Source organism: Malaya genurostris, chromosome 3 (assembly GCF_030247185.1).
Source record: "Malaya genurostris strain Urasoe2022 chromosome 3, Malgen_1.1, whole genome shotgun sequence".
Taxonomy (NCBI): Eukaryota; Metazoa; Arthropoda; class Insecta; order Diptera; family Culicidae; genus Malaya; species Malaya genurostris.
Genome location: NC_080572.1, coordinates 222,719,469 through 222,733,705, shown reverse-complemented (window position 1 = coordinate 222,733,705; position 14,237 = coordinate 222,719,469). Strand labels below are relative to the sequence as shown.

Below are 14,237 nucleotides of genomic sequence, written 5' to 3'. Positions count from 1 at the left end.
CATGATTAGATACCATCTCAATATCCACTTGTCCAAACTAATTTTATCCGAAATTATATTAAATTCAACTGATGCAAAAAAAAGTATTGCATGTTTTTCGAGAGAAAATTTTAGTTTATTTTCCGACTGGTTTTCAGGGACGCTTTGGGGTTCTGTGGGTTTAGGAAATGAGTAATTTACCAGATAGTGCGCGCTGAATTTCCGTATTCTATCCAGTATCGGGGTGAGGTTAGAGGAAAAAAAGTCAGTATAAACCGGTATAACCTATTTCACATTGGTTACATGTTTTGTAATTTAAATTTATTTATATCTATCTTTATTGAACTCTTTGAAGAGCCTATATACATCCAGGAGAAACCCGGCAATGGAATTTTTGTGTAAATTTTTCTCTCATTATTGTTGAAAAAGTGTAACATAGGTTTCAGTGTTAATAAATTAATATATACAATCTACCAGAATCTGTCGAGAGGAGAGAACAGACAAATAGAGCGCATGAGTGTATTGAATGTGCAGAATGCACATAATTTGTACATGTACTACAAACTTTGGTTGTGTTCTGAAAGTCCAACAGTTAATTAGTTGTACTGAGTTAAACTTGAGCAGGTTTTCAATGATTTAACCCAGTAAAATTTATCGGCCGGAATCGGTCCGATTGTCGAACTGATTGAGCATGTTCCTCGTTTCATCATATAAAACAGGAATATATATATTAAATTGGCGCAAAACCGCGACTTTCTTATAAATCTGTATGGAATCAGTATTTTCTCAAGTTAGAGATGGTCGGGTAAGTGTATTTTTAACCCGAACGCCACCCGTACCCGATCGAAAATAAAATACTTACCCGTGCTCGACTCGATCAATTTTTCTCCAAACCCAAATCCGACCCGTACGCGATCAAAAATAAAAATCGGGTATTTGGGTTCGAACAAATATATTTTTTCTGTACCCAAATACCCGCACACTTTTTTTCGCTGAAGCTCGGCAAAATAATTGACGAGATTTGCACTGCCGAGTACTCGGTAATCACACAAAAAAAATATGAATTTAACAGGTGACAGAATTCTACAAACGATACAATTCACAACTACTTAATTTTTCAAATGACGCAGTATTCCATTCCCACAGAATTTCATAAGCTCCGAATGTAATTTGCACTCGGCTATCAAGTGCCGCTGTATGGATTTATATGTATCAATTATTCAATGAACAGATATAAGCTATGTGGTTCAGTCGAGTAGCCGATGTGCTAGTGATCTAATAATTCTCGGTTCAAGTCGCACTGCTATCATCGATTTTTTGTTTTTTTATTTCGTTCAAATTCCAGCCATGTAATTTTCAAATCACACAATTTTACATGTTCTTGAATAAAAATTTGTGTGAAATACGACGCTCCATTTATGTGCACCTTAAAAGATGTAAAATCATAAGATTTTTTCGAACTGTGCATCTCGGCAATAGATAAAATTACGGAGTCTCAGCAATCTCAAACTTGACAAACATCAGATATTACTGAGCAATACTGTAAAATCACAAGACTATGTCAAACTGTGTACCGTTTTTACAACAAGTTTCCTTTGTCGCAGAGAGGTTTAGACTACTTACTTTAGCTTGTAATTCATAGCAGAAATAACACTCCTGGTGGACTGTTGTAACTCACTTAATGGCTTCTTCAACTGGTATAGAAACAACGCTGTTGTTAAGTGTTTTTGTTGCTGTTTGACTGTATTGCAAATAATACAACAATTGCAATGTTACACTCAAGCGTTACTGACATGACGAGATGAGTAGTATACAGTGTGAGATCTGATTGAAGCTACCAGCCTGATGGGTTAGTTATTAGTGCCGACACTCGGGTCAGAGTGGGTGGCACTTTTAACTAACCAGTTTTCGAGAGGAATCCTTTCGTGTTAATTCAAAGCAACGATTGTTCTCATCACACATTTGTTAGGTATAAATATAGCAGTTTGTTTATTTCTTTTTCTTTATTTTCACTGGCCTGGTTAAGCGTTCGCAATGCGTTACTTGGTTCACAAACTGTTTTTATTTTTTCTTTCGAACCATTTGATTCGATACAAATGAAAATTCAGATCTGTAGTAGGTAGTGTAAATGGTCTCAAGCAGTTTTGTATCATATCAGTGAAATATCAACAAAGCCGGCATGTTTATTTCTATCCAGTGATTGTAAATACGATAAATTATTCCATTCAAAATAAGCTTCACTTATCAATAGCTCAACTAGGTTGCCGAAGAGTATAGAATAGCATAGTAGTATCTATTAAGACTAAACATGTGTTACGTAGATTTTTAATATAGTTATAGTTTTCACAGTACAAGAGGAATGCATGATCTGAAATAAGTCCATGTCCATGGAACGTAGAATTTAAAGTTGGATAAATATTTCCGCTCTTAAGCTGTTCGGTTGTGTTCAGCCATTTGCAACTGTATGCGATATATGGTTTGTAGTTTGTAGCGGAACGGAAGAAACGTGATCTTATTACAACTCAATACTAAACACAATGCAACAAAATGGCCGCGGTTTTCGATCCCAGTCGATTCCGTGCTGGTCCGCTGCATTGCATCGGGACTGGAAATTAGACGGACGTAGCGACCGAAGACGCTTTCAGTAGAGTTGCAGTTAATCTTTCCTAATTAGTAACTTTTCATTTAGATAGTTTACTCGGGATACATCTTTGGGAATCGAGCACATTCCTTTTGATATTTCTAGCACTTTGCATTCCTTACTGTTTTTTTACGTTACATTTATTCAACAAGGCATTCAATGAGAACATTTTTTTTTCTTCTCGTACCTGATTCATTCTTCTTCGACAGTGGTTCGATTCTATACACAACAAATAGTTACTGGACTTAGATAAGACGTTTGTCGCGAGTGAGTTTTCTGAATAGCAAAACTGTGTCGCTTTCTCCAGGGTTAATGTTCTACATAATTTATCTTACAACTGAACACCAAGTCGAAAGAAAGTACCGGCTACTTATTTCAAATGTTCGTTATTCGACGGATATTTACATGCTTCTTTTACCGTTACTGGCAACCCGATTGGAATTGTGTTCCCTCCATGAACAATACAGTTTCCACAACATAGGAAAACGACACGAGCTCGAATTAATTCTCACAATTATTACATTGACTAGCTATTTTTTTGGTTGTATAAGGGAGCTTCTTTTTGGCTTTTCAATAACACAGCTGAATTAAGGGTACTTACAAATAAATGGGATTGTGATCTAAGATCATAACTCAAACCACAGGCAAGTGCGTTACTGTTACGATTGGACCTACTGCTGCTGTTTGCTAACTAATATCTAGTGTGCTTTGTCATTGACTTCTATAACGTTTCTGGAGTGGATAACTGGGCGATGATGTGGAGCGTAAACTGGGGTGTCGATAATTGTCGAGTTCGAAAAAGTATTTTCAGTACGCATTTCTCTGCCTGAGACTGAATAGGTCAATTGGCCAAATTCTTTTCCAAAATTTAAAAAAAAAGTTCTGAAAATTATGCCAAATGCCGCTTCTTGGTATCGCGTAATTAGTTAGACCATCGCCTTTAACGCAGCCTACTTTCGGGCAGGTTCCCAACCACGAGCTGTGGTCAGGAAGTTTTACCGACCCGACAGGTAAGTCAACAAAATGTTGAAAGCTAATCGAAATAAAAAATGAATAGTTTACAAATATGAGATTTCTGATGCATAAGTGGCTAAGATCGAAAAGGCGGATCGGTAATGTCAGAGACATAACTGGTGAACGTGAATACGAATTAAACTGACATACTTCTTTCTCACTTACGAATATCAATAGCCGTTCGTATAAGTTGATTGATTGTGGAAATTTTGCAACAAATTTTGATTCGCTTCAAGAATTGTAACGGTTTCCTGAAAATTGACTTATTGACGACAGACATATTTTACCTCATATTCGCTGTAGGAATGAGAGTGAAACAATACAACAAACAATGTTGTGGTTGTTTTTTTTGTAGACTAACATACGTTATTTTTTTCGTAGACAACATACATAAGCTCATCCGATGTTTACAACTGCTGAGTACTTTTTTTCGTACGGAATAAAAATTGAATTCGGAACCTGGAACTGGCTCCGAATTCAGTTACAAAATTCTGGTTCGAAATCCAGATCAAGAGTTTAGCTCATGAATACTCTCATCAAGTTACGAAATTCTGGTACAGAATTCATTTTTAAATTCCATCTTCCAAGTTTAATTCTAGAACTGAATTCTTAAATAGAATTCTGAACCTGAATTAAGGAAATGCATTCTGAAATTAAGTTTGAAAATTAAAATCTGAAACGAAACTCTGGAAATAATGTCAGAAACGGAAGTTCCAGAGTTCCAGAAATTTTGTTCCAAAATCCAGATCTAGAACCCTTATCTTGCAATTATAAAGTCATTTTGCAACTTGACAACACCTCCGTACACACAACGAAAGTGGTCAAAACAACAATTTCTGAACTCAAACGGAAACTTTTGCCCGCCATACTGCCCAGATTTGGCCCTTTTCGATTACTATTTGTTTCCATCGATGTCCCACGCATTTCACTAGTTATGACGTTGTGTAAAAATAGCTGCAGGACTGGAACGCTTGAAAAGATAAATATTTGTTTCGATGTGATATTCGTGAGTTGGTTGGAAGATGGAAAAATGCAAATCTTTTGAATGAAACTGCTTTGAATAACGTTTCCTGAACCTACTTACAATCAATAAAAAAAATCCCACATTATTAACTAGCTTAACGGGTATACCTTTTCCACTATTTTTATTAGAACAGAACAGTTCTTGTGTAACGAAAACTAATTCGACAGCTCAATGAACTCTGGTCAGTATTGGTAAGCGTAGACCAATCTGCGTTCAGCATATAACTGCATTTACAAATAAAATATTTTCAGCTTAGTCAAAAACTGATTTGATTATCTTACTAACATACACAGTTAACAGGCAGGTTACCACTTTGGATGCATATTAATACGGCAAGTAGACTAACTAATCCCAGAGAACTACGCAGGCAGGAGGAAGTTTCATCTCGCTGTCTGTCACACTATTTATCAATCAAACCATGCCAAAATTTCAAAATCTAAAATTGGATATCGAAATAAATACATTTTTGTGCAAATGTGACAAACCAGGGAACTAGGGAATGACTCGAAGTTCGGAATTTCTCATGAGTTTTTTATTTGGCAAGCGATTTACGCATGGAGACAAACTGCGTTCCGTATTCTTGGATCTACATATGAAGACTCTCGTATACCAGTAAACCATTTTGTTGTTCGTCTCCCCGTACAACTCGTATAATTTGCTCCCATAATACGAAAATCCCCTGGAAAGTGGAACGACAATATTTTGAGCAGTGAAAGAGCATAAGCATAAACTTTTGAATGATGAAACTCGCGTCCGTTAACACAACAAATACAATCCAGCCTTCGCGTTATTCTTTAAAGAAATCCAACTAACAGAATCGAATGCAGTTAAATATTTGCTCTATATTAAAACTTGCGTAATGCTATTTCGATTATTATTTGTTGTTCATATAGAGCTCTAACTACAGGTCCGGATTCATTATTAATTGAATTAGGGCATTTGGAAACAATAATTTTTGATCGCTGTTCTGAGATATTAAATTTTATCTGGTTTGTCGCTCTATTTAATGTTCGTCAAATAATGCCGATTCTGCATTAATATCTCGGTGCGAAGTCCAGCGCAACAAATATTTCTAGCAGAGTTAGTCGAACTAGTTTCTAGAAAAAAATTAAAAAAGGCCGCAGCAGCAAGTAACAGATACTTTTAGTCTACTTGCTCTTTCGAGTATTGTAACTACATCGAAGAGATTTTCATTTCCAATACTGACCGAAAGGCTTTAAATTTCGGCTAGTATTTTTATCAAGCAGAATTCTACACACTAAACACTAAATATTTTTTTCATCTTTTGACGAGTTTAGAACAGCCGAGCTACCGAACATTCTCATCCAGGGATGTCAGGACATTTTTTCAAAAATCTGTCATCAAGTCAAAAACCTGTCTGTGAAAATCTGTGCCCGTTTCCCGTACCATAATAGCAGATCGAAGTCAGTCTGTACTTATTGATGCTAAACTGTACTCGATTTCTCGATTTCAAAAATCTGTGATTTATTCCAGAATCTGTGAAAATCTGGCATCCCTATTCTCATCCTACTGATATATCAGCACAAATAAACATTTGTTGACAGCAGTACCTTAAGGTACTGGTGAAGTGTTATTTTAACGGACAAAATATTATTTATTTTCAAACATATACATTGACGAAGACTATAAAATTAGATAGGGACTGGTATCTGTATTTTAATTATTACACCTGTGTAATGAGGTGACAGTGGACAGTAGAATTCAATGAAAGAAAGTGAAATTGGTTCTTAATGATAATTCGAAATAGATAAATGTGATGAATGCGCTCAAGCTGATGCATAGCTTTGCGTGCATGTTTCACTAATTTGTTCAGCATGAACTCAGGATGGAATAAAAAAAAACCTATTTTAATTCACCTAGTGGTGTAACGATGCCTTTCTCATTTACATATAATATTGGAGTATTCTATTTAAATTTTTTCTCTTCGATTTTTGAAAGAAACCAAGAGATTGTTTGTCCATTAACTAGTATAACATACAGAATAAAACAGTGCTTTGATTGCGTATGTCATCCTCAAGAAAGCGAAGTGGTTTCACTATTATATGCTCTTCCGGCACCGGAACCGGAGAACCAGTATAATCAAAGTCGGTTCGTACGGTCACCAACTAACATGATACACAAACACTACTAGTACGCACTAAATTACTAAATTACGATTTAAATGTTTCTTGCATCCAAAAATATTTTAAGTGACGGTGTACAATATTGAACACACTTTACCCTAGAACTCCGGAACCGGAAGTCGGATCCGGATGAAATTCAGGCATTCCGTATGGGACCACGAGACTTTTCATTTGAATCTAAGTTTGTCAAAATCGGTTCAGCCATCTCCGAGAAAACCTAGTGAGATTATTTGACCCATACACACACACATACACACACACACACACACACACACACACACACACACACACACACACACACACACACACACACACACACACACACACACACACACACACACACACACACAGACATTGCTCAGCTCGATGAACTGAGTCGAATGGGCCAATTTTCACTAGTCGGTTTTTCAAGTGATTGCATAACCTTTCTATATGAGATGTTGTTCGGCACCACAAAGATGTTAAATTCTCACCATTGACTTAACTGACCAAACCAGTTTGTTTATCCCTTAAATAACAACACTAGAATTTGAACATGCTTTATAAAAATGTTACAAAATAAAATATTAATTTCAAAACATTGTTATTAGATTCAAATATTTTAGAAGAGCTTAGAAGTTAATTATTAATTAACTTATAAAAATTATTAATTATTAATTCGACATATAAAAGAAAACATATCACTATTTTTCCGCATATAATTTGATGATTCATATATTAGGATTTTTAAAGGTTATTCTAACAATTTTTGTAGCTAAATGTGAATAAATAGAAATAAGAGAGTGCTTGAGCTTTATTCGATTAATTAAACAAAGTCCTGAATTTATTCAATAAATGTATTAAATTCATAGTGAAATGCGAATAACTTAGAATCTTTGATAGTTCTTCAGTCGAAATGCAGTTTAAATTCGAATAAATTCATAATATCAAAAAACAATTTTAAACCAAATATGAATTTAAGGGGGGAGGAAGTTCTCCGGGGCACGATGCCAAGCATCTGCATCTCAAATCAAGTTTAAAAATTGCAGCTGAGTGCATTTCACTAAACACTGTAATAGAAACGCTTCGTGCAGCAAAATCTAAAAAATGCAAAATTCGTCAAAGACAAGTTCAAAAAAATTAAATTTAATCTTCAACCAATTGCATTGCGCCCCTGCGCCAAAGAAATTATGGCGCCTCATTAAAGAAGCTAGCAACTAACCAAAGCAAATAGATTAACAACAGCACTGGTTTGGAATTTTCATCAAATCTTTTTCGACCAAGATTGAAATGCATTAGCAAGAACTGCCCAACTAAATGATTTGTTCTCCATTTCCCAAGTGACGAAATCTTTCTCAGTTCACCGCTAAACTCAACGTCCGCGCCAGTTATCCAAATCAAATCAGAAACCACCGTTCAACACTACATCCATACGTCTAAAGTCTTGCAGATCTTACAGATTTGTCTCGGTCCTGTGCGGATTTTTGGAGTATTTGTTCGCATGAAATTGTGCTGTCTCTGGCACGGCAGTACCGGGAAAACTACCCTTGGTAGCTTCTCCCTCAATGTTCCACCCTATTGCCGATCGACTGCGCCCCTGTATGCTCGACTTATTTCCGGCCAACATTTTCCGCACCGGTTCTTCGGCAACCGGCACTGGCGGCTGTTGATCAACCGTACCCGACACCGTCGACGAAGACAGTCTCCTCGAGAGCGAAGACCATTCGTTTTGTTTCAGTAGGAATTGCTTTACGTTGTACTCCATTTGGGCCAAATCTACGCCATTGCCGTGATCGACATCGGGATAACCGTCCTGATGCTGATTATGTAGTTGTGAATTGTCAAGTTGCTGTCTGGAGCACTCGAGAAGCGAAAGCTTACTGCCTAACATGTTGATGCTTGGTTGGGACGTGCTGTGGCTGTTGCTGTTGTAGTCCAACTGGGCGGCATTACTATCAGCGGCTAACTTATGACTAGAGTAGATATGACCTCTGATCGAGGTGCTTGCATTGTTAGTTTGAGCAAATGTATTGTTACTGCCAACCGTTATGCTGTTGCCGATTATATGATTATTGTTGTAGGAATTGATATTGCCGAGAACATTACCGCTTGGTACTACTTGTGTCATATTAGTGCTACTGTTGTTACTATGACTAATTTTCATATCACTAGCTACTGGTTTTAAGTCCTTGCTACAGATGCCCCTCGATTCTGCCATTTTCGCTACCCTGCTTGGGACGTTATTGTTAAAATTATCAGCTGTAATGAGTGGAATACTTGAAGCGAGAGCTAAAATTTCATTATCGGACTCAGTGTTGCTCTGATTTCCGGGATTACTCATTTTGGAATTATTTTGCACCCATTCCGCGACTCGCGTGAGCTGCTGCCGCCTAAGCATCGCACTTTCTTGAATGTCAATTTCGCTAGAAATCGAACTTGACTGGGTACAAGATTTTTTCGAATTAATATCGATCCCATCCAGTTTGTTTACATTGATATCCAGCCTTGGTTTGTTGGTGATCGTATTTGAACTGATCTTCGTAGTCAACAGTAAGTTGTTCACGTCTTCCCCGATCGTACAAAGCCTATCGGAAGAATGTGGAGATGTCGTCGTACTCATGTTACACACGTCTTTCGACATCGTTTCTAGCCCGGCACTCTTGTTGGCTTCTGAGCCGAAACCATTCCCTACTGCACCGTTAGACATTGCCGTGTGTGGTTTACCATCTCCTGTTGCGACATTTGCACTGGAATTCGCAGTTGGCAGACTTGTAGTCTTGATCGCACCATTCAGCCCAATCGACGGATCATCATCCAACAGCAGCTCTTCGTCGAGGAATTTTGCCCTCCGAGTGTAGATCACCGGAGCCGGTGACGGTTTGGTTTCCAGTGGATGTTCCACCTCAGATGCGTCATCCTGCAGGCTGTCCAGCAGAATGTTGCTCGACCCGTTCTGGATTCGCAATGCACAAATTCGCGGGCCGGACATTTTGGGATTTTCGGCCTAAAAAAGAAAGATGTTATTAGTAGATCATTATCAAACATTAAATTATATCGTTCGTTCTATCGATACCAATAAAAATTTCATCAATTTTTTTCACATTTTTTGATATTTTTTATTGAAAATCAAATCCGTATTGATCTTGCGTCACACAAAATCAGTAGTGATTTTGTGGAAGAAAATCATATGTGAACAAGATCCGACATAAGTTCCGATTGATCTACATCTGAACACCCGCTGAGGGGTGTGAAAATAAGTGACAATAGCAATCCTAAAGGAATTTATAACTAAGGATAACGCGCGCAACGAGACTTCCAAAATCATGGAAATTTGTCAATTTTGTATCTTTGCTCATCTCACACTCTTTATCACCAGAGTTGGGAAAAATACCGGTTTCGTTACGGAACGGTTTACGTGGTTTCAACATATATTCTCGTTTAATGCATTCCGTGTTCGAATTCGCAACCGGTTGTTCGATTTGATCAAAATCAAATCAGTTGTGATTTAACAACGATGATTTTTTCCTTGGCAACGATCACTTGTGATAAAATCAGTAGTGATTCAGAGATCAGTGATTTTAAAATCAGCAGTGATCTTAGATCACCAATGATTTTTGATCTTCCCAGCATTTACATCAACAAATACACGTTATCCTATAGAATGGTAAGAATAAAGATTTGAATCAGGAAATAGGGCAAAGCAGTAATATTATTAAGTATCCTTCCCCCTGTCACAAAAAGTCACGTTTTGTGAAACACCTCCCTCCCCCTTGCGGCGGGACGTGTTTTATGGACAGCCCCTTATACGTTACCCAGAGCATATGGGATTTCGATTGATTGGGGCTGTGAACGATTATCTTGCTCCTGTCAATAGATAGCACCATACAGTCTTCGGCTTTTTTCATAAATACGTTTATTTCATAGACAATATACACAAGTTTTTCTTCGCCGTGGCATCCACAATACATAGTACTTTAGTCTTCGACTTGTTGTGGTTACTTAGACCCACAATTTGAAATCATTTGGTAGACAATTAGTTGAGAACTACTTTATCGGGGGCGCTTTCAATAGAGCGTGAAATAATTCATATATTTACAATAGAGAAAACAATTTGAACATGAAATATCGCGAATATTTTAGTTAAAAGTTTACTTCGGAATTACTCCATCAGATGGAATTAGTGTGCTTGCGATGATACAAATTTCAATATCAAAATTATGCTGTAGTTTGAAAACTAAAAGACTTAGAGAGGTTTTGTCTTCTACAAAAATGTTCGAAATGTAGCGGTCTACATGAGTGAATCATGGGCTTACAATTTTATCGAAGAAAATTGATTCTATTATATCTTTAAAATTTGATGATATCGAATGTTGGTGTTTTCGTAAAGAATATTTCCGGAGTTCAAAACAGATCAAATGGTGTAAACAGGAGTTTAAATTTCTCTCATTGGTAACCCAATTGGGTTTCAATACCCATTAAGTGAATGTGTTCTTATTATAACGGGTGATTTTTTAAGAGCTTGAGAACTTTTTTAAACAATAAAACGCATAAAATTTGCAAAATCTCATCGGTTCTTTATTTTAAACGTTAGATTGGTACATGACATTTACTTTTTGAAGATAATTTCATTTAAATGTTGACCGCGGCTGCGTCTTAGGTGGTTCATTCGGAAAGTCCAATTTTGGGCAACTTTTTCGAGCATTTCGGCCGGAATAGCCCGAATTTCTTCGGAAATGTTGTCTTCCAAAGCTGGAATAGTTACTGGCTTATTTCTGTAGACTTTAGACTTGACGTAGCCCCACAAAAAATAGTCTAAAGGCGTCAAATCGCATGATCTTGGTGGCCAACTTACCGGTCCATTTCTTGAGATGAATTGTTCTCCGAAGTTTTCCCTCATAGCCATAGAATCGCGAGCTGTGTGGCATGTAGCGCCATCTTGTTGAAACCACATGTCAACCAAGTTCAGTTCTTCCATTTTTGGCAACAAAAAGTTTGTTAGCATCGAACGATAGCGATCGCCATTCACTGTAACGTTGCGTCCAACAGCATCTTTGAAAAAATACGGTCCAATGATTCCACCAGCGTACAAACCACACCAAACAGTGCATTTTTCGGGATGCATGGGCAGTTCTTGAACGGCTTCTGGTTGCTCTTCACTCCAAATGCGGCAATTTTGCTTATTTACGTAGCCATTCAACCAGAAATGAGCCTCATCGCTGAACAAAATTTGTCGATAAAAAAGCGGATTTTCTGCCAACTTTTCTAGGGCCCATTCACTGATTTGCAAGCGTTGCTCGTTAGTAAGTCTATTCATGATGAAATGTCAGAGCATACTGAGCAAATAATAATGCATGAAAATCATAACCTCAAAAAATCTGAGCAAATACTAATGCATGAAAATCCTAACCTCAAAAAAATCACCTTTTATCTACAAGGTCAGAATTAATTACGAGCGTGAATCAGGAATCAGAACAAATTGGCTTAAATGGCACAAAATCATTCGAACTGAGTGCTTTTAAGGCTGCCTGACTTTCGGAACAAAAATAAATTCGTTTATCACAGATCCTCAGCTGAAGTGCCGATTGTACTCCACACAGAATTGCGTAGATTTCTGCTTGGAACACAGTACAGTATCTACCAAGTGAATGAGACTGCTCCAGCCTATTTCACGACAGTAGATACCAGCACCAGCACGACCATTCAACGGAGAACCGTCCGTAGAACAAACTATGTGTTCATCAAGTTGTCGTTCCAGACAACCAGACAATCATTCCTAACGAAGAGGATAGCTCACATTGAATGTTTTAAAAGGAAAACTGCATGTGAGAGTTAGGTCACTAGGAGCAAGTAAATACTCATCCCAGCTAACCAATTGAGACCACAAGCGAGTGTTGCTAGTAGCATAGTCTAATGGGTTAATATTCCAAAGCCCTGTAACCTTAAGACGGTATGCACAAGATAATGCTACTTGTTTTAGGAACACGTGTAGTGCTTTAATGCACAGTAGCGCCTCTAGAGCAACAGTAGGAGCTGTCGTGAATGCTCCTGTCATCGCCATTAGGACCATCCTTTGGAGATGATTTAGCTTTGACTAAACTGTCGCTACTTCTTCTTTCTGCCACCATACAAGACATCCATACGCTAAAATTGGTCTAACAATAGTTGTGTAGATCCAATGAATGTACCTGGGTTTGAGTCCCCATGATTTTCCAAAAGCTCGTCTGCATTGGCCGAAAGCCATGCAAGCTCTTTTAATCCTGAAGTCAATGTGACCAATTCAGTTTTGAATCAAGAATAACCCCGACGTATTTAACTTGATCGACCACAGTGACCTCTGAACCGAAGAACTGTAACGGACGAGCTCCTGTGATTATCCTACGATGAGTGAAAAGCACCATTGATGTTTTGCCCGGATTTACAGATAATCCAAACCTGACAACACCATTGTTCAACAGATCGCAGGGCTTGCTGCATTAAATCAAAGAGAGTGTTAATGCTTATACCGGTCATCAATATATGATAATCGTCGGCAAAACCATAAGTCGGAAATCCAAGTGTAAACTAATTTTGAGACCGATGGCATCGGGTTGGTTTTTATTTATATTAAACCCATACAATTACACAATGGTCGATATGGAATTCTCAAACATTGCGAACGTGAAATAAAGACAGTCTTGATCTAGCAATTAAACGAGATAGTTCATTTTGTTTAGCGATCCGAAATACCACTTGTCGTACGCCAGATCTATTAATCGTTGAGTTTGGTCGTGAAGATAGTCGAAAGTTCGTTGGGCCAATAGTAAAGATTGGCCAACTTGGAAAGTCGGAATATCATTTACAAGCTGTAGACAGGATCGACAATCGTACGAGGTGGAAAACTAGTTGTGATCGTAGACAAAAGCTCAAGGGCGAGAGTAATCGTTAGACTATACCGCGTGGTCCTAGCGAAGCACTGGTTTGCTTTAGCACCTCTGTGCCTTTGCACCCCTACGTCTTCGCACCTTTATGCGATGGCACCTCTGTGACTCGTCACTTCTATGCTCTCGCACCTCTGTGTCTCTACACCTCTGTGCGTATGAACGGGATGGCCGAGTCGAAAATGCAGTACACGCTTGACTGTCTTCAGCAACGGGTATCTGATAGTATCCCGAATATAGGTCGACCGTGATAAAAACTTCGGCTCCACTAAGCTTGTTTAGGCACCATTCGATGTCCGGCATGGGGAAACGATCTTTCACTGTCTTTTTATTCAATAGTCTATAATCCACTGCCATTCGGAATGAACCGTCCTTTTTCGGCACCATTACTACTCGACTACTATACGGCGAATTCGACTCCTCCACAATACCAGCTTCTATCAGTTCTTCCACTAAATTTCGTAAGACAACCTCTCTGGCATACTCGAGCCTATGTGGTTTTACGTACAGAGAGACCTCACGGCGATGGGACATAGTCG

General features: G+C 38.0%; 1 protein-coding gene across 2 annotated transcripts in view; it reads right to left on the bottom strand.

Moving 5' to 3' along the window:
* Window positions 1-1,693: 1,693 nt before the first annotated feature.
* The window catches only part of LOC131438486 (tight junction-associated protein 1), a 121,379-nt gene continuing 108,835 nt past the window's right edge, over window positions 1,694-14,237 (bottom strand). For both annotated transcript variants that reach the window (XM_058608548.1, XM_058608549.1), the window contains exon 6: window positions 1,694-9,785. In XM_058608548.1, coding sequence (XP_058464531.1) covers window positions 8,235-9,785 — 1,551 coding nt within the window. In that variant the 3' untranslated portion in view covers window positions 1,694-8,234. The remainder of the gene's footprint in view (window positions 9,786-14,237) is intronic.